The 23811-nt window shown below is 44.4% G+C and overlaps 1 protein-coding gene across 4 annotated transcripts; it reads left to right on the top strand.

Moving 5' to 3' along the window:
- Positions 1-545: 545 nt before the first annotated feature.
- Positions 546-16547, top strand: grb7 (growth factor receptor bound protein 7). Of its 4 annotated transcripts, none has more exons than XM_036538295.1 (16): positions 546-618; positions 3258-3341; positions 3623-3690; positions 4843-5026; positions 5539-5677; positions 9346-9502; positions 10281-10402; positions 10630-10704; positions 11094-11231; positions 11658-11768; positions 12228-12326; positions 12456-12536; positions 13016-13135; positions 13396-13453; positions 13669-13756; positions 14368-16547. In XM_036538295.1, exons 4-16 carry the CDS (start codon positions 4905-4907, stop codon positions 14633-14635), a joined length of 1578 nt encoding a protein of 525 aa, XP_036394188.1. In that variant the 5' UTR covers positions 546-618; positions 3258-3341; positions 3623-3690; positions 4843-4904; the 3' UTR covers positions 14636-16547. The 4 variants fall into 4 exon arrangements, with proteins under 4 accessions (XP_036394188.1, XP_036394178.1, XP_036394171.1 ...); XM_036538285.1 differs by having other exon boundaries at positions 3618-3690; XM_036538278.1 differs by lacking the exon at positions 3623-3690 and adding an exon at positions 13917-14010 and having other exon boundaries at positions 14368-14603.
- Positions 16548-23811: the final 7264 nt, after the last annotated feature.

Raw genomic sequence — 23811 nt, 5'->3', positions numbered from 1 at the left:
ACACATACGTCCTTTTAATTAAATAACCAGGTCTTATGTTGTGCGTTAACACGACTCTTTATCCAGAATTTACCTCAACAGACAACCACATTTTGACCAAAAGAAAGCAGGGCGAAAATAGCTTTATAAAGGAAAATTTTAAACATGTAGGACGTTCCGGGAACTTTCCCAAGTAAAACTTTAATCAAACCTTTTACTTTAACGACGATATGTAGAACAAACATTAATGGTTTAAACAGTGTAAAAGGAAAACCTTTCTGAAACTTGTACAGGATTCACATCTTACATCGACGGCCTTCGGGCGCACTCTGCCAGCAACAGCCGACCTGGGTCACTCAAAACTAATCCAGCGTCCCGGCAGTCTGCCTAGAAGGTGAGTGTAATTCCAGAATCAACATTCAGGACAAGACTTCATCTGTCAGAGCATCCGAGAAAAGCACTGTCTGTTCGCTCACCTCTCAGGTGAACCGGTAGCTCCTCCCAAGGGTAAGAGGCGCGGGGCAATGGTGACGAGAGTGGGAGAGGCTAAGATAATGACGGGTAAGGAACAGGATCTCCCGGTTTTATTTGATCAGTAAGCCCGCTGTCTGTTGCTTTTGACTGCCTCCTTGTCAGAAGGTAAGTTAAAGTTTTCAGATTTGATTGCTGCCGAATATATTTCTTTACAGGAACACATGGTATGTGCGTCTGCTGAGTGAGTGAATGAGTGTGCTGTCTAGCTATGTGTTAACAAGGCGGACTTCATTAGTAAGAGTTTGTGGACATTCGTTTCATTTCGTGTTTCACGCTTCTGGCAGAAATTTCAGTGGAGGGCACCAAAATCGAGCGTGCGAGATTCAGCGTATGACAGCACACCACATGAAGGCAGGTTGAGAGATAGGCTATCTTTTCAGAATGACTATATAGCCTGCTCTTAAATTATTTTCTAAATTCTGGTTTTCTCAATCTTGTCAAACTACGTAGAACGCACGATTTGTAGTAATTTGTCCACATTTTTAAAACACCCATTTGGCGAGAAGACTTTCTAACAGATTGGAAGTATCACTGAAATGACACTCAAGCAAGTGAGTACAAGGAACAAATTATAATAAAACCTTTTATTGTCTCGATGCAGTGTTCAGCATTGTTAGTACCTTACGTGTAATATCAATAAAACAAGATATCTAAGTCTGTGTGATGTTCTAGTGCAAAAATTATATTTACCTATTTGCAGTTGTATGCACTGTGTTGGTCACTGCAGAATAACAGCTGAAGGTGTCTAGCTATATGTGCATCTACTGTAGCCTATGTATGCTTTGATTGATTTTGCTGATTAGGCTGTAGCTGATTGTAAATAAACATTTAAACAATTAGTCCGGAAAGACAGTCACACACATGAAACTGTTGTGTGAACAGATGTTAAATTTAGCACATTTCTCACATTGTTAATCTGTGAAATGATTTTCTCAGTTTGAAACCAAATATATAAATGAATCGGGTGTTTTGGATGACAGGTATTTTACAACAGTATAGTGTTGCAATAAATAACTTAAGCATGTAATACCTATAACAATTGTGAACATCATTCCACCACCTCTGGATGTAGCCAGTCTTCCAAGTCTTTCAGTTAACAGTGTAAACTGAAGCTTGGATTCAGATTGATCTGAGGATAAGATAACTAAACTGCCAGTACATAAGCAATAACAGAAACAGAGAAACAAATAGCGATTCAAATCTGTGTTATTTGTCGTCGTCGTGGTCACAGAACACTGAAATAATATTTAAAAATATTGTTCTGTGATAGCATATATCAGATATCATACAGTTTGGTTGCTTCAAATAGATTTAGACAATTTTAGTGGAAAAAGATTTGAAACAATATTTTTGAATTTAAAGTACATTGTTTTCTTGGAGACATTCTCCATTTTCTTAGCTCTGGATTGTGTGTGTGTGTGGCATGAATGTCTGTATGTGTGTTGTGTGAGAGAGTGGTGTGAGTGAATGAGATGGGAGGGGGGCAGGTGAGTTTCAGTCTGAGGTGTGTTGGCAATGAGTCAGGCAGGGGGTTGGGACGAGCAGTCCCTTTGTCTTGATTTCATCCAGGACTTACTGTACTGCACTGTAGTGTACCTGCATACAAAGAGCATGGTGAGCGTTGGGAAACCAGCGCTGCTCTCTTCCCGATGAAGTCATCCCTACTACTGCTGACAAAACACCTGGGAAGTTTTCACAAACACTCCCGTCTCCACAGAAACCGCCTGCCTATGCACTCAGAAGTGTAAATAAAGAATAGCATTACAAATATCAATGAATATCAGTAAATTGTCTCAGAAAGTGTGTATGGATTTGTGTGCATATTGACACAGTCACAGCTTTGAAACTGAACATGTCAGAAAATAACCACTAAACAAAGCTTTCAATAAAGCCCGTAAGTTACGCAATACTTCATAGCCTGAAAATCCACAGCATGATGGCAGTTGCAGTGAATCTCATGACACAGGACAGACCCATACAGAAGGACACGTCAAGTGTTGGAGATTCCCTCAGCGTGTGCAAGGCATGGTGAAAACTGGGTGAAACAATGACAGGAGTGCCCAGCCAGGAGCTCTACTGTCGGTGTGCGATCACAGGACAGTAATGATAATAACAGACTTCACAAGTGCATCTCAAAACAGGAATTAAACAGATACAAGCAACGGGCTTGTTGTGTACACGGCCAGGCAGCTGCTTGTTGTTGCACCAGAAGAATGCAGGAGTGTTGCAGCCAGGAAACTACACACGCGTACACATACGCACACTGTCAACTGCCAGCAACCAGACAAACAATACCAGCTACTCATATCCCAACGCACTCACCCTCGATATAGGAAATATGAGAAAACTTTCATGGGTTTGCGTTTTTGGTCTTACATAATGAGAGATGAAAGTATTTCAACTGTTGGGTTTCTTTAAGAAAGGTCTTTTCCAGTACATACACTGCTTCTGCATGGAAATGCACACATGAGACTGGCAAATTACCATGCACTGCATAGCATAGCAGTGCTTGTGCACATTCCTGTGTTTGCTCTCTGTCCTACCAACAGTTACTTCTGTCGACAGTAATGACACCTTCTGTAGATGTGTGTGCGCTTCCCTTGGTGGTTGCGAAAAAGTAAGACAAATCTAGTCAGTGGGCCTAATGGGTCTCAGCAGTATGTTTAAGCCCAGAAAGGGAGAAGATACACAGCAGAGATCATCTCTGCGGAGGTGACTGTCGTCGGCTTTCTCTGTTTATGCAGTTTGAAATTAGAGGCCATTAAGACGGAGAGGACATCTGCACTGGCACCCTCTGACCTCTCTCCACAGTGCATTCATGCTAATTGGTGAGTATGGCTGCTCCCCTCTTTCGCACACAGGCATGCATGGACACCGGAGTCAGCCTGTGTTACCTGGTGCACTGGGCAGTACTCTCCAACACAATGGGCCTTTGTGGTGCCTCCAACAGAGAGCTCTAACATCCTGTTCCCCCCTGCTGTTTGCCATCCAGGCATCAGGCAATTACCTCACCCTTCTTACCTAATCCAGGCAATTTGTTCCTTGCAAGACTGTGCAGCCAGCCTACATTCTTTAGTCAGACAAAACACAAGACTTTTTTTCAGCACAGCAACAGGGGGAGAGCTGAGATTGGTCTACCTGCAGAAGCAGTAAAAGCCCACACCTCTGAGTCAGCGTGTGAGTAATTGTTTTCGATTGTTTCTGTCTGTATGCGTGCATCCATACAGCCTTTTCTGTGGTGTTCTGCCTCTCAGGACTACCACTCACCTGTGATGCCTCTTCATTCCAGACCTTTTCAGGACTTACTTTTTAGGACTTTAGGACTACTCTTATAAAAAATAGCAGTTGATTGTGGAGAATTGCATTGATATCTCCTAAAGCATAACATATCAAGGGTTCTAGAGGAATGCATGCTTCAGTCTAGATACAGTTACAACTGTGCACAAGCATGCAAAATCTGCAGAATGACACACTGAGAGACTGCCATGGTGACCTGCACCCAACAAATTCAAATGGCTGAAGGAAGCAGTGAGAATTTGGCCCCCTGTCCTGAGAATAACACCAGCCTGTGCCTAATGTGGCTGTTCCTTTTGGAGCTGTATCTTGTTTCTGTCTAATGGAGGGTTAAAGAATGGAACACCAACAAACCACTGGTGTGTTTCCCAGTTCTGTGCAGCCAGTTTCCTGGTTCACTGGGAAGTCACTGTGAAAGATGAGAGAGGCGAAACTGATTTCATAGGGGGGACTCCTGTCTCTCTGTTGTTTCATGTTGAATAACAGAAGTTGTTTACATTGGCAAGTTGTGACAAGTTGGTGGGGGAGCTGGTGTTGATGCAGACATATCGACTCAGGCGTGTCTCTCTCACACACACGCACACACATATAGACACACTCTTGCACTGGCAGCCTCCCTTAGTTCCTTGTAAACACTGACAGTTCCGCATATTTGAAAAAACTAGAGTAGCGTAAACACACTCCGAGATGCATTTCCACTAGGGTAAAGATGCACAGAACTCCTGTGCCTTGCACACACACAGAAACTGGTTCTCTTGTTTGTGTTGTTTAAATTGGGTTGCAATACGTACCTCAGATTGTTTGTGCCACTTTACTGGGCGTGACAGTGAGCACAATCCTATTCTTAGTTACGTAACTCTATTTGAACTCTACCTATCTGTCCATCTATCCATCTATCTATCTATCTATCTATATGTAAGTATATATGTGTTCCTTAAAAAAATAAGATATATAAAATATAGAAATAATTTAGATAATGAAGGTGTTAGTGTTGCAGAACAAAGAATTTGTTTGACTGATTCACTGTGCTTACAGACCAGGTGACTAAAGCTGCCAACAGAGCTCCTCTGAACGGCCTGTCTGCCCCAGAGAATGACATGGAGGTGGAAGGGCCTTGGAGAGAAGTTTTTGAGAGGACAGAGGGACAGGGGGACAGAGGAGCAGATGGGCAGGGCAACACTGTGCGCAGGTCCCTGCCACTGAGCATAAACCACAGCAGGTACTGCATCACAGAGCGTGAGAGTCAGACTGACTCAGGGACTTGCATGCCCACTGACTTATTGACAGACTTGCTGACTCAAAGAGGGACACAATGACTCACCTGTGAAAGGGGTGGACCGAACCTCTGTCAGATGCAATAAGTTATGTTAAACGTATAGTAATCCTGCCAGGATGTGATTATGTATTGCACCAATGAATGCCACTGCTGCAACACTGCTGTTACTTGCATGAAGACTAAATTGAGGCTGCTTTCCCACTTTGAGCTGAAAGTAGCCTCTGTATCATCACCAGGTTTGACAGGATTTGGCATTTAGTGGATATGCAAACCCATACCCCTTTAATTCAACTTCAGCTTCAGCCTTAAATGGTGTAATGTTGTTACTGTGCTCTTTGATGCCAACATCCAGACAGATAAACATGACAGACATACAGACATACCGAGCCAGATGCGATGGCCTTTGGGGTCAAGGTAAAGAGTATACGTGTGTTCCTCTGTCTATGCTTTTTCAGATCCAAAGGGGAGGAGTCACAGGCCACGTCATTGCCATCCATACCCAATCCGTTTCCAGAGCTCTGCAGCCCCGCCCACTCCCCTGTTCAGATTGGTTCTCCCCTGGGACAGGGCTCAGCTCCTGCAAGTGGCACACATGTGAGTGAGAGCGGGGCTGGGTGTGGGACCAGTGGAGCACAGAGCATTCTCACTACTGTTAAGTAACATTGTAACGCTGCCCCAGTGTCACAGTTACATCCTAAAAATGTTTTGCGTTCATTGAGGAGCAGCTGATCAGCCCTGTGCCAACAGAGAGCAGAAGGGACTGGATGTACTGTGTCGATTCAAGCACCAGCTGATCTCATATCTAAAGCAATTAGTGGCTTTTTTTCCAAAGCCCCTTTGTACATACTCAACCCAGCAGCTGGGAGACGTGAGAGTGTAATTAATCAAAATAGCACTACAATGTTTTTTTATTCCTTTGGTCCTTAAATAATCAAGATTGGAATTGGATGGTAATAACTCAGTTGCAGAAATGAGTGCCTTGCTAAGCTTGAAATGTTTTGGATAAGGAATTTCCAGATGTGGGAAAACAGAAAAATTAATGTAAAAATAACATAGTTCAATGCATAATGTAGTATATTTTTAGACGTATTTTCAGTACCCAAGCTGCAAACACCAGTGATGTACACAGAGGGGATCTGGGAAATGCAAGCCGCCCTGAAAAGGAGCTTTAGAGTGTGGCTGCGCTAGGGATTGGTAGCTTGTCTGGATCAGAGCAGAGAGCGGAAGTAAGTGTCAGGTGTTGCAGTGCGGTTGTGCAGGTATGTTGTGGCATGGTGCCGGCGCTGTGGCCCTCAGGGACCCTGTCACCCCTGAGAATGACGTGGGCTGCTCCCCTATAATTAAGTGCTGCAGTTGACGAGCTGTCACTGGGGCTGTGTTTTCCAGCAGTCAGCCTCTAGCCCTGGGCACAGCATGACAGCCAATGCCTCCAAGGGTTTGTTACAGCAGATACAGCGGGTGCATTGCACTGCACTGCACACAGACACGTTCTTGTGCGTAACAACACACACAGGCATGGGTACATATATATCCACACATGCACACACACTGACAGACCCACAGGCATAAATACACATACTTATTTGGCATGCATACACATAGTAGGTATATCCATGTACATTTGCTTGTATGCACACAACTGCAAAACATACACGAATGCGCGCACACACACACACACACACACATGCACACACACATTCACACAAATTCATATGTATAGACACAAATGCATATATGCACATTCAAACTGAAGAGCATGTGTGCTGAAACTCCCATGTAAACATATCAAAGACTGTTAAAATCAGATTGCAAACCATCACAAGAGATCCTAAGTTTGTCAATAGGAGTTCAAGCTAAAAGCAGTACATGGGTTTCCAAAGTTGGCAAATGCTCATTGTGTCTAAGCAAAACATGTTAATATTACATTGAATTATGCATTATGCATTCATGCATTTTTTCTCCTTTAAGCAACTGATTTTTTTGGAATCAACCTAGATAGGTCTCACTGTAATCACCACCAGGCTGAGGTGAGACGAATAGAATTCTTCGATACACTTGCATACAGCCAATAGCTCTTTTTCACATAATGGGTCATATAGCGCACTACATCGGAGCGGGTGCTACTCTTTACATTACATTACATTATTAGCATTTACCACATGCTCTTATCCAGAGCGACTTACATCAATTACAGTTTTTTCTTTACAATGTTATCCATTTATACAGCTGGATATTTACTGAGGCAATTGTGGGTAGTACCTTGCCCAATGGTACAGCAGCAGTGCTGCCGTGGGGAATTGAACTAGCAACCTTTTGGTTATGAGTCCTGCTCCTACACCACTTTACTACACTGCTGCTCCGTAACTCTCCGTAATTCTCCTGATGTTATTAAAGCAACTCGCAGGCACCTCACGAACTGCGGCCTGCCTGAAAGTCATGAGACAAGGAAGCCCTGGCCAACCAGTTTGCCAATTTATTCCACCACTGTGGGCTTCCAGTCATTGTCAGCAAACCTAAGCCACAGGGCTAAGCCTGCACTCAAAGCAAACTACTCGCCACCTGAGCCACTTGGGACTCTTTTATGAATGCCAGAGCTGAAAGACTTGTGATTACAAATGCTCAAGCAGCCTGTAAAACAAAAGACAAATGCACTGACAGACAAAGTGCCTTTCAAGATACCATACATTTATATAGTGGTTGGGCTCCGGGGGAACATCATTTTTTTGAACTACTAGCAGTAGAAATGAATGGCCTGTAATTGCTCGCTTCTCTTCAGACGTAATGTTCAATAATTTCGGAGCGCAGCAGGGCCATTTGTAAAAGACTGGATCCTGACGTGAAGTGGAGAAGCACAGCCTGCCAGCATGTCTTCCTCGCTGTCAAAGAGCTATTTGCTGCACTGACTAACGACTTGGTCAGAGAGGAGTTCCTGGAAAAGATTATAGAGGAACAGCAGCAGGGCGTGAAATGACTGTCAGTCAAACTTTGCTGAAAGGTGTTATGTTCTTAAGTGCTGTAATACGAAGTACTGTCATACCTGCGTTTCCAACATTTATAACACTCGCTTTGATGGAATTATCTGTGACAGTTCATACTAAGGGCTGTCGGAGGTTAATGTTTTGCTGGAATCCAGTGTGCCCTGGTGGCTGTGAACTACGAGGGGATTGTGCAAGTCACTGTTTGAGGTGGTATATTTTGAAGTGTTCAGTGCTGTTTCATGATATCTAAAAAAAACCCTTTTTGTTCGAAAGAGAGTCTTGAACGTCAGTTTTGATTATTGATCAATGGCTGTCCCCTCCCCATACAGTAAGCCCTCCAACCTAACAGCAGCCATCACTCTGTTCCCCCAAACTCTAGTCAAAAAGCAAGAATGGATTTTTTGTGTTTTTTCTTATTTCATTAAGTCCAACTCTAGAATGTAATAAAGAAGACAAAGGATATTAAATCACAGGGGGATCCTTTCAAAGAATGTGTAGACTATTCTCTCTGTGAGCTTGCACGCTAGCCCTTCAAGCTGAGCGGAAAAAGTAACAATACACGCTGTCTCTATTATCAACCCTACCCGCCGGCTGCAAGAGAACGAGTCTGGGCTCCTTGATTGGTAGGTGACATTTTCGGGTCAGACTGGTTGTTGTGGGGGAGCCGGATGCCATGCAGCCAGACGGCGCGACAGCGAGCATGCAGTGTGAACCTGGTCTTGACCCTGCGCTAACCTGCACCTGTTTTGCTTTCTGTACGGTCACCTGGCACAGGTGCTTGCTAGCCACACCCTAACTGGCTCTGTGGAGAAACCACAAGCTGGGTTCAGAGAGAGGGAGAGGGAGAGAGCAAGAGACAGAGAGAGAGAGAGAGAAAGAGAGACAAGAAACTAGAGAAAGAAATGGAGGGAGGAAATGGGGTGGAGTATTAGGGGAACATGTACTGGGAAAGAGATGGATCTCAGGTAAGAGAGATTAAGGATACTTAATTACCTAACAGATACTTTTTATTTTGGTGGTCACTTGATGAAGGAGCATTCACTCTGGATTCTTGTTTGTGGATTTTTTTGCTTTGTTCACAGTTGTGAAATTGCTGTCAGATACGGTTCCACATTGCTGCTCTACATTCTGTCCATATCTGTAAATGACTTAATGCTGAATGTCTGCATGCTGAGATTTAGTGTCTAACTGCTGCCTGCTTCCATTTGTTTCTCTGCCAGTTGTCTGTGGTATGTCTGTACATATGCTTGTTACTGAGTAATGCCTGTCTCTGCATCTTTGCAGGTAGTGAAGGTGTTTGGGGAGGACAGCCGCAGCCGGTCCCTCTGGGTGCCGACAGGGGCCACAGCACGGGACATTTGCCACATGCTAGTTCAGACAGCACACTGCGCAGACCAGGAGAGCTGGGCTTTGATCGAGCTCTACCCAAACCTTGGACTGGGTAAGGCTTGTAAAGAGTACCCTGCAGGTGGACCGAGATGTGAGCGGCTATTGAAGTGCAGCATGGGACTCAGTATGGGATGACATTGAAACCTCCTGAATGGTATGGTGAATGGTAGGCAGGTTAGGATCACTGCCAATGAGGACAATAACTGGAGATGAAGCCTATTATGATGCCTTTATCTTTCATCCATTCATTTTATTATTTAATCGTTTTTGTGGAACACAACTCACCTCATAATGTTATCAGCAAATTCTGTAGTTAATCAAGACACACATTGACATTATCCACACAGGTGTAAAAAGTTCTTGTGAAACAATGTTTCCAAATTGGGCAAAGGTTGGGGAATTTTGGATTTGCTATGGGACAGATTCCATAAGACATTAGGTCTTGCATGGACGTTTTTGAATGTGAGGCAGCATATTTAGAAAAAAATCATTTCCTTTATGGGCAGCCACTGAAACTGTGGAAGGACAGGTGTGATGTGGGAATTATTGCATGTTTGAAGGATAAGTACTGCATCCAGATCTTGGACTGTAGTGCCCTTTGTGACTTCTAGTGCAAAAAGTAGCCATTTACGTGTGCGTGTATCAGTGGATAGTATTCGTCTTGCCTCAGCACTCCTGTGCAGGTGCAGGGGCTTTTGCAGTGAGATGAACCCAATCAGCCGGTTCAGAATAGGGTTGTTAAAAAGGGGGAAAGCATAAAAATGCCATCTCATCATTAAAAAACGTTGGGATTTAGTTTGTCCTCACATTCTGTCTGTGGTGTCTTGCAGAACGCTGCCTGGAGGACCATGAGACAGTGGTAGAGGTACAGGCCACCTGGCCTCTAGAGGATGACAACAGGTTCCTGTTCCGCAAGAATTATGCCAAATATGAGTTCTTCAAGAAGCCCATGGTACTGAGCCCTCCTCATCCCTCTTTTTGTGGCTACGGTTTGTCCTGGACTTTACATGCATGACTGGTTGTTATTCTGCTCTGACCTTCTTCTTCTCCTTTACATTAAATGTTACACAATCCTAGTGAGAATAAATGGCAGTTCTGGACATTCATAGCTCATTGAGACTCAAAGGACCCATGTGATGTTTGAGGGGTTTGCAGCGTCTCTCTGCACTCTCTCTGCAGTTATTCTTCCCAGAGCACATGATCTCAGATAGCGCTGATGTGACAAAAGGCATGACATCATCAGAACTCATCCAGGTAAGACAGTGTGCCAGTCATGTTTTGTATGCCTAGCTCTAAAATACAAAACCACTGCAGTCATGTCTTGGTTGCATAATTAAACAAAATGATAATACCTAAACTGTAAATGTTAATTTTTCAGCTGCAATCATATGAGGGTGGTATGGAGTAAATGTACTACCACTTCAATGTTACATTGGTGCTTTTGTAAAAACTGCAGGCAGAGTATTGACTGCAGGGAAGCTGTTCTGCAAAGCCATTAAACTGGTGCAGTGACTGTTGTGGCTTCTATTGCAAACACGGTGAACAGGGAACTGAGAAAGTCTGCCTTCAGGTCTGTGGCCACTGTGGTCTAGTGCAGTGTGCTGGCATTTCGTACTGAACACAAGCGCTGCCCTCCCCACCAGAACCTGCTGAACTCAGGGAGCTGTCCAGAGATTCAGGGCTTCCTGCACGTCCGGGAGCTCAACCGCAAGCCCTGGAAGAGGGTGTGCTTCTTCCTGAGGAGGTCCGGGCTCTACTGCTCCACAAAGGGCTCCTCCAAGGTCAGCCCCCCAGTAGGAAGTGCTGCCCCCACCTTATCCCCCTTCCCTCACTATCAGCAGTCTGATGCAATTGTGTGGTATCCCATGCTGTGAAATGAGCACTGATGGACTGTCATGATTTGGTGAGCGCTTAATTAGCGGCTTTGATGTGAGTTGATGTGAGGTAATGAGATGTTAATTAACTTCAGTGATGGCGCTGATGACAGTCTTTGGAAGCCGGAGGCAGGGAGGAGGTAGAGTCACATTCGCAGCCCCTCCACTTCCCCCCGCGGACCAGTCAGGCAACCTAACGTGAACTCTCAGAATCAGTTGCAAGGCTTTTTGATTCTAACACAACAAGGAAGCAGGTTGAGAGGTGATGGTTACTTGCATAAATCGGAATGGTATGCCCTAGAGAGAAACTCCCTGTCTGTGTGTACCATCCAGGAGCCGCGTCACCTGCAGTATGTGGCTGATCTGGAAGACCTCAACATCTACACAGTCACTAACAGCCGCAAGCTGTACGGGGCCCCCTCAGACTTCACTTTCTGTATCAAGGTAATGCAGGCCAATACATCCTCAGTAATTAGCCTAGAGCTCTTACTGAGCATCATTTTAGCATGCTGATATTGTAGAATGGTGAGCCATGCTGTAAAAAGAACTGGAAATGCTGAATGATGTAGAACCCTGATAAAATCAATAGACTCTTGAGCAGCACTCTGGAACTGTAGATGCTGAACAGTGTAGAACCATGAGAAAGGCTGTAGAACACAAGTGAAAGCTGCTGAACAACAGTGCAGAACCCTTATAGAAGCTGTAGAACCCTGTGCAGCGCTGTAATGGAAAATGGAAACTAATGCTAATGGAAACTGTGTAATGCAGAACAATGCAGAACTCCGATGAGGACTGTAGAGCCCTGAGCAGCACTCTAGCCCACTGAGTAAACTGCAGAACTGTAAGAAACAGTATGCACATGGTATCAATGCTTAATGAGAGCTGGTGTGGCGCATGTTGCAGCCCTGCAAGAACCGTGCGCGCTCGCGAGACATGAAGCTCCTGTGTGCAGAGAATGAGCAGACACGCACCTGCTGGACCACTGCCTTCAGGCTGTTCAAGGTGGGCCAGGAGCAGAGGCTGTCCAGCTAGCACACTGCAGACACATTACAGTTGCCCCTTTCATCTGCTCTGCGGAGGCAAAGCCGTGTTAGCTGTCCCTAATGCTGTGCCTCTTTCTATCCCCTGCAGTACGGGATGCAGCTCCAGTGTAATTACCAGCTCTCCCAGTCCACACGCAAACAGGAGAGCACACAGCGACACGGATCCAAGGTCAGAGCACAGCACTAGACATGTCTGCGTGTGTAGGGGGTGGGGGGGGGGGGGTGGGAGACATACCTGTAGCACAATCTTGGCACAATCCTAGTCGCTGTCATAGACGCTGAAGCACATGTATCGCCAAGGGCAATGCTGTCAGAGCTCTTCAAACAGAGCCTTAACATAACAATGGCTTAGCCTCCTTTAGGAGAGACTAATCTACGTGAGCAGTCTGTGTGGAAAAAAAAAAACAGCCTAAGGATTCAAATGGTTAACTGTGAAGGATTAAACTGTTAAAAATAATTAACAGTATTCAATTGGCTAGTTAGGACTATAAGTGAACGATAAGTAGGGTTAATAATGGCCGCCACTTGTCACCTACATTTGTCTAAATTTTTCTTTCAAGTGAATGCAAGTGCAACCCCAGTGCAGGGCTTCAGTCCCTTTTGTGGTCAGTTAATGTTTGTTACTGTTCTTCACCATGTCTCTGTCAGCGCTGTGTGTCGGAGGCCTCCTTGGTGGCCATGGATTTCTCTGGAAAGTCAGGGGGGAGAGTGATTGAGAACCCCAAAGAAGCCCAGAGTGCTGAACATGAGGAGGGACAGACCTGGAGGGTGAGAGGGAGAGAGGGACAGAGGGGGAGGGGGGGAGGGAGAGGGAAGGAGAAGGAATGTAAGGGTTTTTTTTAAAGGCAGAAGTAAAGGGTGGGTGGGGGACAGGGTAAAGTTGAGAGGTTAAAGATGATGGTTCACAAAGAGTGGGGCAGAGGAGAGAGAGAGGAGAGGGAAACGGGCAGAGATTAGTGCGTGACTGAGGGAATGGTCATCCCTGTGTGTCAGGTGTTTTACTTGTCCTGTTGGCTCTGCTTCAACAGAAGAAGACCGCCCTGCGCTATAGTCTGCCTAACGCCTGCCAAAGCTCCCACAGTGCCTGTGAGTGCCACCCTACACCTGCACCAAGATTTTCACTGACGTCACAAAAAAGGCCCATGACCTGAGTTGGAGAGGTGTTTGACTCTTTAAAACTAGACGGATAGCGAAATACAAACTCAACCTGGTCCTGCACTGGACAATGGCGAAATGAAAATCTAGGTTTTCTTGTCATCTGTGGGAATTGATTATTGGTGCCTGAATTTGTCTTTCTGCAGTGATTCACCAGACCCAGGCCTGGTTCCATGGGGGTGTGTCACGCAGAGAGGCACAGGGGCTGATTGAGGAACAGGGGCTTGTGGATGGGTGAGCGCCTGGTGGCTGTGCTTCACTCCTCATTGTTCTGGACATTGTCCCTCACATTCAGCCACGTAACAACATCCTCCCTGTGTATTTGTGTATCTGTGTGTATTTATGTGCGTGTCAATGCGTGTTTGCATGTGTGTATGTGCGTGTTTGTGCACAGGATGTTTCTGATCCGAGAGAGCCAGCAGCATGCCAAATGCTTCGTCCTGTCGCTGTGCTACAAACTGAAGACCAAGCACTACCTGGTCATCCCGGTGAGCTGGTCTGTTTCTTTCAGTCTGTCTGTGTTTCCATCATCAGTCTTTTTATCTGTGCTTCTCACTGTTTGTCTCTGTACATACTGCAGCTGTCTGTCTCCCTTCATCTCTGTCTGTGTCTGTCTCTCTGTGATATCCACCGTTTGTGTTTCTGATTTTTTCTCTCTCTGCCTGCGTCACTCCATCATCTGCTCCTTCTGTCTGTCCTGCCGAACTGTTCTGTCTCTCAGTATCAGTCTGTTCCATTTCCACTCATTTCGCCTCAGTTGGCGTGCCACAGCTCTCTGTAGCATATCAGTAGCGTGACTGTGTGGTTTGGCTGACTGTCAGTAACCCGCTGTCCGCATGTCACAGTGTGAAGAGGGTGGGAGGAAGTACTACACTATGGATGACGGTGAAACACTCTTCATCGACCTTCTGCAGCTGGTGGAGTTCCACCAAATCAACCGAGGGATCCTGCCTGTCTGCCTCAAGCACCCCTGTGTTCGTGTGGCACTGTGACTGTGCCCCCCTCTCCCCCTCCCCCAGACGTACCCCTCCTGTGACCACCGCCCCCCCACACTGGCCACTGACCCCTTTACCTGAACAGATAGCACCTGAGGTGGGCAGTCTCGGAAGGTAGCATTTTCAAGCGGAGAGATCGCACTGAGGCTAGTGACTTTGGGTGGGGTTTAGATGAACTGTGTGAGTTTGCTCCTCACGTCACTGTGGAACCGAGTGCAGACGTTCTGCGCAGCAAAACTGAGCGACAGCAAAGCCACATTTTTAATAAACAAGAACTGGACTCTTCACGGTGCCCTGGCCTGTTGCTTGACAACCCGGAGATGTGGATAAACCTCTTTGGCCGTGACGTGGGTATCCGGAAGTGTTGCTGTCATTGTAGTGCATGGACCCTAGGTTGGGCCGTGTAGATAACCGTGTAGATGACACTCTTACCCCCTGCCTCCACATCAGTTGCAGTTCACTGTAGCACACACCGAGGGTCATGAATTCTTGCTCTGTCCCTCAAAAAAAGAATGAATGTGAATTTGTGAGAGGCTTTCAGTGAGCTTATCATGCATAAAAAAATAAACATTGGTTGCCAAAACATGCAGGTAGATGTAGCAGCAGGTGCAGGTAACTCAAAGAGTGCTCTTTTGTGATGGTGTCTGTGTTGATTTTTCCCCTGACAGATGTGCCATGGTTAAAGATTCACACTAGTCCTGATTTAGACCTAATTAAGAGACCTTTAACTGGGAATTGAAAGGCATAACATTTTAATTGAAGGTGATGACGTCCCAGAAAGCAATGAGCTGTGGCCGGGAGATAGGTGGAATGATGAAACTTTTGCTCCTCTCGAAATTAGGCAAACAGCTGCGGTTGTTTTGTGGGCCTGCTGTCCGCCACCACAGAGAGTCTTTGCTCAGGGCCCTCTTTTGGCAAAGTGTGACTGAGCACGTGTTCCCTGTATGATTGCTCTCTCCACCCCAGCCTTTAGTGCCTCTGTTGAGTTTGGCACCATCGGTAACGATTACCTCACCCTCTCCTGCTCCGTCTGGATTCAGCGGTGGTATGCATTAGGTGGACGTGTCCAGAATAGTTAGCACGAATGTCTTCAAGTAGTTTCATTTAAAATTTTATTGTTCTTCCGTAATTGTCATTGTAATATGAAACATTCCTGCATAGAATGCAAAAATAACTCAGTCCTGAGGATTAGAACTGTGTTGGCACTATGAGGTGAGTAAATGTTTAGTTTTGAGCAGGGGCAACATGGTTGCAGAACGCACACTTTGCACTGTCTGTGAATGCTGCACACTAGCCTGTTCTTGGCAAGTCCTCTGATTTGCCTTTGAAGGGATTTGGACAGTCCAGTTGTCTTATTGATTCTGGTGCATTCTGTAGCCAAATGCCACTAGAGGGAGCACAAGCACAAGGAATGGCTTGCTTCAGGTCCAGCTCTCCATTGCAGCAGTGAATCTTGGAAATAAGTTATGGCAGTGTGCCTCAGTCCTGACCCAGGAGACTCACTGTATGTTCTGAGTTTTGTTTTTGTTCTCTAGTCAGTTAGTATGATTATGTGATTAACTGAATGCTGATGTGGATTTTATATAATGTTGCAGTTAAATGCATAGTATGTTTATGTTAAAGGTAACGAAAGGGATTTCTTCTGTTTGTTAATATCTGCCCCCTCAATAAGGTAAGACTAATTGGCTCAATTGCTTCAGGCCTTAAAACAATGAATATAAAAACTCATTAATCTTAAAGAAGCAGTGCACTAATCTATTGCCACTTTTCATAAATTAACAAACCAGTTCAAAGAAATGCCTTTACTTTCCTCTTTATACCTCTTTTATACCACTTTATGGCCATTGAAAAGAATTTCTATTCGGCTATTGCCAAAGGTGTCAAATCCAGATCAGCTTTCAATTAGCTCAATCACTCCTCAAATTTATATAGGCATAGTCATGGCCCCAAACCAAGAATTACAATCACAGAAATGAACTGAATAGAGAAAGCACTCTTAAATGCATGATTTTGCACAGTGGTGGTTTGTTCTGGGGGTATTCTTATTTTAAGTCTACTATAAGTAAGTTACTTAAAATTTTAAAAGCAACAATACATGTGGTGCAATGTACCCTGGTTACTGTAATCATTTTAAATGTGTGCAAGATTTTTGTGAGTAAATTATAAGATTTATACTTCTGGATTCATTTAATTAGAACTCTGTTCTTCCTTAAATTTCTCTGCTGTAATGTAAACACAGGTGCCAATGTCCTTTTCTTCACAGTCATGTTTGTTCGTATTTTAACACACAAGGCCAGTTTACTTCCACTTATTTTATACAAATGTTTAAAGGGCTAAACCCGTATTTCAAAGCAACTTGAAAAGACTGTCTGCATCATAGCACTTCATTTGTAATTTGAATAAAGGATTGAATTGCTTTTATTCATTTCAGCAATGTAACCTTTTTTGTCCCATCTGAAGTTCGTGTGTGCTTGTAAAGCGCATGACAATAATGGCCATAGACTCTGAGAGGCTGTAGTGTTTTGATGGTGGACTAAACTGTACTGAGTAGGGCTTTGTGTTCAGGACCTGAACATGGCTTCGTCTACAGCACTTGGAAAGGCCACGTGTCTAGAGAGCAGCATGCCTCACTAACCCCCTGAACCTCTACTATAGTACAGGCAAGATTTGAAGCTGCCAAATCTCCACAGAGACGTTACCTTGGAAACTGCTCTCACTTACTTATTTATAGAGATCGGGCAGGTAAGACCAAGAGGGAGGGAAAGGAACATAAACAAAGAGAAAGGGTTTAACTTCCTTTTGGGGAAAACAAAACTGCAAGCGGGTCTTTGTGCCTTTATCAGTCTTCAGTCAGGAGCATGTGTTAGTGACCAAGCCATGCAGCGCGGCAGTGTGCCAGACGCTGGGTGGAAAGACGGGCAGATGGCAGAGCGATGCCACCAGCCACCTCACTGATCGCTCCATGCTGATTCTGGAATGCGTTTCGTCAGATAATGTTCTTGCTATTCTGCCCACCAGATTTCCAAACCCGTGACTGCGAGGGCATGCCACCCATCCCTCCCCCGAGAGATACATCACACTCTGAGCCTGAAGCCTATGAAAGGATAAGGCAGGTTCTGCAGCGCTGGTGTTCCAGTGCTGGGGGACGGGGGACGGGGGGGCAGTTGAATGATCTGGGTTACAGATAGAGAGAGATTCGCTGTGATGGTGCATCCTCTGTTCCCCTTCCCCCCAGGATACATGCTGTATCATTGCAGCAGCCCTAATAAGTCCTGGGAGCTTTAGCCCAATGCACACATATTCCCATATATACCATGTATATCCCCTAAACTGTCTCCCCCAGTCTCCCCTCAGCAAAACACCTTCTTTATGCCAAAGGACTCAAAGCTGTATTTAACCATCTGAGGCTCAGATACAAATATGCAACAGTGGACCAAAAAGTGTATGTGATCTGCAATCCCTCTTGATGTGGACATATTACCAGTGCATGTAAAAGGATCATGGGTATTTGATTTAATGATAACTAACCTTCAAAGCTATTCTACATGAGGACCTGGCACATTCAATTCTGTTGAACTTTGGGAGATTTGTGCATTGATGGTGAAGGGGGGTGGCAACATTTTACCATCAAAAGGATGGCACCCAATATCAGTGCAGTATCCTTGTACACATTTATCAGTACCAGTAGCTCCATCCCCAATTAAACAACCTATTGAACTTTATTTTCCACTCACTTTTAACTACTGACAGCTCATCTCAGCCCTTGAATGGATCACTGGGAAATATCTCGCTTCAAAGCTCCCTGAGCTGTTTCTGTTGCAGCAGCATTGATCGCCCAACCACCCCTAAGGAATGATGGGAAGGAATCGGCCCGATTTTTTCATTAAATTCCCCCTCTGATTGCACCCCACGGAGAGCAGCCGGGGCTGGACTCTGGCCCTTAGAGAAGGCAGTGTGACTCCTTCTGTCATTTAATTTCCTGAGCCGTTATCGAAGATAGAAACCTAATTGAGAGTTTGAGAGGGGCTGAACACTGCTCCAACTGCAGGGCCCAGTGTTTAGATAGTGATCGGTGCCATGGGCTTCAGCGGTAATGAGCTCGCTGTGACCCACAATCCTATTCATTATTCAAGTCCTACTGTCGAGTCGGGAAGTATAACTGCTCATTGTCACTGGGCGACAATAAATCTGCTGCCTATCACGTTGCCTCCCCTTCTCCCAGTATATCTCTTATCCTCTTGCTCCATCTACAGCATGTCTCTCATTCTTTCTCTCTCACGTGCAGAAACTGCCAGAATGACTGGTAGAAGCTCCCTGCTGCATCAGAACTCTTTAAAGAAAGTTTCAGGGACAGAGTGCATACACAAGTGCCATTTTTGGTCCAAAATCTGGGCTTAGCTCCTTTTTTCTCACAGTGATGTACAGTACAGACATTACTTTGTGATTCCAGGGACAAACTTTCCTGCACGTTACATGCATGAAAAATGACCTCAGCGGTTTCTTTTTGAAAGAGTGGTGACAGTTTGTACTGTCATGTCAGTAATGGCATGCCTGCTCTGTGACCTACTCTGAAAACTAGAGCACCCTCCTCTGTGCATACATGCGCACAAATGCTCACACACTGGTGGGTCCACTTGCCTGGGCATGCCCCAGCTCCTGCAAAGACCACAGGTTTGCTTTTTGGTACAGTTGCCTTGTTATCATATGTCTATATGCTGCCATTCACAGTCAGAGTGCTTGCCATATGATGTGCTCCTCATCCCTCTGTCACAGCACCCCCTTACCATTGACAACATCCCCATTCTCTTTTAAATGGCACAGTGTAGAGGACTATGCCTTATAGAACAGGTGATGTAACTGACATGTTAAAAAGGTTAGCTACTTAAAACTGTCTTTATATGCAGAGCCTATGAACATACTGTTGGTGCCTGCACATGTCACCATTGTATAGGATTTTCACAGTACAGGGGAGACGTAATACAGAGGCATGGGTGGAAGAGGAAAGTGGCAACTTTAAGAGGGTAGTTATGGGTCATACGAAAATCACAAAGCTGCTGTCTCTCATTAGGTCAATGAGCAGACAGTTTTAACCCAGGGTCTGATTAGTGGTCATCACTGTAATATTGATATGAACCACAGCTCTCTGCAGGAATGTTTGCCACCAGCACCCACCCCATCTTGTTTTTTTAATTTTTTTTCCTGGCCACAGTTGCAATGTTTTACAGAAAATGTTTAGTGCTTGCCCTTAGGAATAGATTCCTGTCCTATGAACCTAATTATCAAAAGCTCAATTGCTAAGTATTGGTACTATAACACATTAAAACAATTCCTAGTAGGAATCAGAATACGTAAGGACATATCAACATAATCTGTCACACTAGTACTCAGCTTTTACATTTTGATCTGAGGCAACTGAAACATACAGCATGTCTTTTGTTTTCAGCAGACATTAGATTTAATTCCTAATGTCAGTATGAAGCTTGGTCAGTATGACCACACTATGCAAATACCACTAAAACAGAAATTAAAATACATTGCTGAAGGTATGAAGATGCATCCTACAGTATTTATTACATTTTGTTGTATTAGACAGATAAATTACAGTAATGCAGGTTAACCATGAGGACAGATTCTGGACATTATTTTGCTAATTTTAGTAATAACCTTCCCTCTACTCCCACCTACTTCTTCCCTGCCCGCCCGCTCCCGTCTGTTGCAGAGTAAATTTCTCCTGCAACCGTGCCTATTTGGATGGGTCCCAGGGGGGGTCACAGTATCACAGCAGGACTCTAATACAAATTTGGATAGTTCAGTCACAGCAGATACATTCTGGGAATGTATTCCTGACCAGGATTAGGCTCACATGATCTCACTCCTGCTTTCTCCTCACAAGCCAAGATGCACCTTTTGACAAAAAACACTTACGGACTATTTCTGAGCTCCTGAGGTATCAATGCAGAACCCACAGGAGTGAAGTCTGCGCTGACCCTCAGTGCTGTTGACGGTCAGCAGTGGGGAGATGAAAATGGGTTCGCATTAACAGTGTATCAGAGCTAGCTCCTTCTCAAGCACAAGCCGGGGAAGAGGGAGGGAGGATAGCTCCCCCTCCCCACCTGTTCTCCTGCCTGCCCAGAAAGCCTCCGCACTGACATTTGCTTCCTGCCATCCCTCTACTGATGAGCTGATGAGCTCACTGCTGCAACAGAAGAATCCTGATAGGCTGCACTCAAGGGGCATCTCTGTCATTAAGTGTGTGTGCTCAGGTAGAGGCAGAAGAAGATGAGGAAGAAGAGCAACTCCTCATATCCCTGAAGATGCTCAGGTTGTGATTGAGATCTCATGCTCAACCTACATCAAACTACACCTGGCCAGTGCCCCACAGTTGCAACTGTCTCCTCCCCTTGCAGATGACCAAACTATAATATAACATTTTCACAACATTACAGTGGAGTTGCGAGAGTCATGTGTTCTGGGTATGTTGGATCACAGGCGGTGTTTCTTCTGAGTCATTACTGGCCTTTCTCTGATGGGAGAGAATTAACCTCTGTTGATGACCTGAGACCCCCCCCCCCCCCCCCACTGAAAGGCTGGCAGCAGGATACCAGACTCTTAATACAGGACCCATCTCCCACTGCAGGGGAAGTCCCTCTAGGCTGCAGTGTGACCTACATTATTTGCTATCTGCAGATGAACAGATTAGATTCCTATTGCCAACCCAGTGCTCCAGAGGGCTTTGTGCTGCTGTAGGGTATATTAAAGGACCATTGCAGGGTTTCCTGAGGTGCTCCAGAGTTTTCCTCATCTTAATTACTTTTAAATAGCTGGTCCACAGATCCAGCTCCTGCTACCATATTGCCCTAAGACAGAGCTTCAGGTCACCACTATGCAAACCATAGGGCTTGTCTGTGTCAACAGCACCCATCCACTCTAAGCACTCTGGTCAGCACCTGGTAGTGGGTTGAATACAAAGCACAGCACAATTAAATAGGTTTCCAATCCAAATGAAATAGGAATCCATTAAGAAATGGTCTTAGGGGCCCCCAGGTAAAAAGGGCTTAATTAAAATAATTTTAGCAGTTTAAGGTTTATTGCAGGGCTGCTGAATGGACAGAGAAAGCCAGCGTGTCATACTATTGGTACACGTCATGTGACTGTAGTCCAGTGCATTGCTAGAGGGCAGAATCTAAGCTCCCTCAGCAGTTTGTACCATTACTAGCAGCTCAGTCATGAACTGATGTGTGCGTTCTACATGGCAGGCTCATGCCATCATTTTTTTATGGTCATGGTCACAAACTACAAATGAACAAACTACAACAGCTAGCCATGCATACATATATATGTAAACAACTTTGTGGAGGATGTAACACAAGAGAATTTACTAGTAAAGGCACTGTTAACATGTATGCCCTGCAGGGCTATGCAAACCAGGCTGGAAGTAATTATAATGCAAGCGCATCACACAAAGGCTCAGCCAATAGCCTGCAGCGTCCGTGTATGTTGTGTGTGGACAGTGTTTGTAACTGGAAGACACACAAAAGATAATGAAATAACGGTATACCAACTTTTGTTAAAAATGGAAAAAGAGACAGTAAAAACAAAGTTCAGTTGCATTTTTCGGTGAACGCCAGTTACTCTTTTTCGGTATATGAGGAGAAATTTTTATTAGACTTTCGACAAATATTTTAAAAGAGTAACTGACTCAATGAACCTAACCATAAACCGATGGTTGGAATAATGTTTTAGAGTAAAATAATGACTGTTCCCACCGCCCCTACAATACTTTCTGTTAGCTGTAATGTATTTCATTTTTGTAGGTATTAACTGAACACCAAGCCTGAGTTTGCTTGTAATTTATTAATGACTTTCCATACAGGATTATGTTACAGCCCATTGTCTAAAAATCTACGACTACCACACAACTCAGAGAGAAACATTTGTACCGGTACATTGTAATTTTCCAGTATCATTAATATTACCATCACAACAGACAACATACAGAAGCAACACAATTCCTCAGGGGGAAAGGAAACCATACGCGTTTTAAACAGCTCACCTACGCGTTGTGAAGGGACAATTTGACTTTCGTATTTATGGCGCCACCTGCCCAGGAGCCTCGAAAAGGTACAGTAAGTACCTTTTTTTCTGTTCCCTTGCCCCGGTAATAATATCACAATTTGTTCATATTTTGTTCTATTCCAGATAACTTTTGTCTGAACGTAAAAGTAGTTGAGAAATGCAACACGGACATGTGACCACTTAGTGTTAACAGTTAGGCTAAACAATAAACAACAACAACACCAAAAAAGGAAGTCACATGCACAAAACATAAATATGTACATGTATATGCCAACGTATGTATATAGGCTTGTCTGCTTTGAAAGGCAATGCGACCTACATTGTTGGTTGTAGCGGCTTCATTTTGATATCAATAATTCTCGCAATTGTGTTTACAGACTTATAGGGATATTTTGTTTTGTGACTTGCCATTTTTTGTTCGTGGAAAACTTAGATTAATACTGTGTATATGCAGATAGTAATAATGATAGTGAGTATTTTTTTGAGGGTGAGGATGACTTTAGTCAAATGAAGCTGTAATAGTGTCATAAATATATCAGTATAAGGACAGGGGTACAATATATCGAGGTGCTGAGTTTCAACTGACTAAAAGGAATCTGATATTTGGGTAAATCACTTTTAGGCTTGACTCCATATTACAGTGATTAAACATACGTTGATTTGATGCTGTCCGTCCCTAACCACAGTTTTGTGAACAAGTGATGTGATTTGATACAATTCGTGTATCGTATAGTATACCGACATCGGTGAGGTGTAGTGCTCAGCAAAACGTGAGGTGAATGCGAATTATGTCTAACGAGTTGAAGAGTGTAGAGTGGCATCACTTGAATTTAAACCGCAAAAACCTGCTGCTGGTAGCAAGCGGCAAAGTAGTTAAGGCCGAGGATTTAACGTCCGCTATATGTTTTAAATGGGAAATGGTAATAAATAATAAATTGAGTTAATAAATTGCAGATTTGTGTTATCAGTGTTTTTGTGCTATTGCAGCAACATGAAAATCCATTTGCTTTAGAGTTTTTGTTTGTTTGGCTGCTTATTATCTCTCACCTACATGATTCCTGACCTCCGATTTTTGTCCGGCCAGAAAAATACAGTCAAAGTTATTACAAAAATATGTATGGATGTCGAGATGGTATCAGACTTTTAAAAGGTTTTATTCTCTGAAATTACTTTGCTTGAGACTTTGACACAGAACATTACTTAAAAATGAATGATTAA

The sequence above is a fragment of the Megalops cyprinoides genome, chromosome 1 (genome assembly GCF_013368585.1).
Source record: "Megalops cyprinoides isolate fMegCyp1 chromosome 1, fMegCyp1.pri, whole genome shotgun sequence".
NCBI lineage: Eukaryota > Metazoa > Chordata > Actinopteri > Elopiformes > Megalopidae > Megalops > Megalops cyprinoides.
Note: the sequence above shows the minus strand (reverse complement) of the source record. Positions and strands in the feature narration are given on the sequence as shown.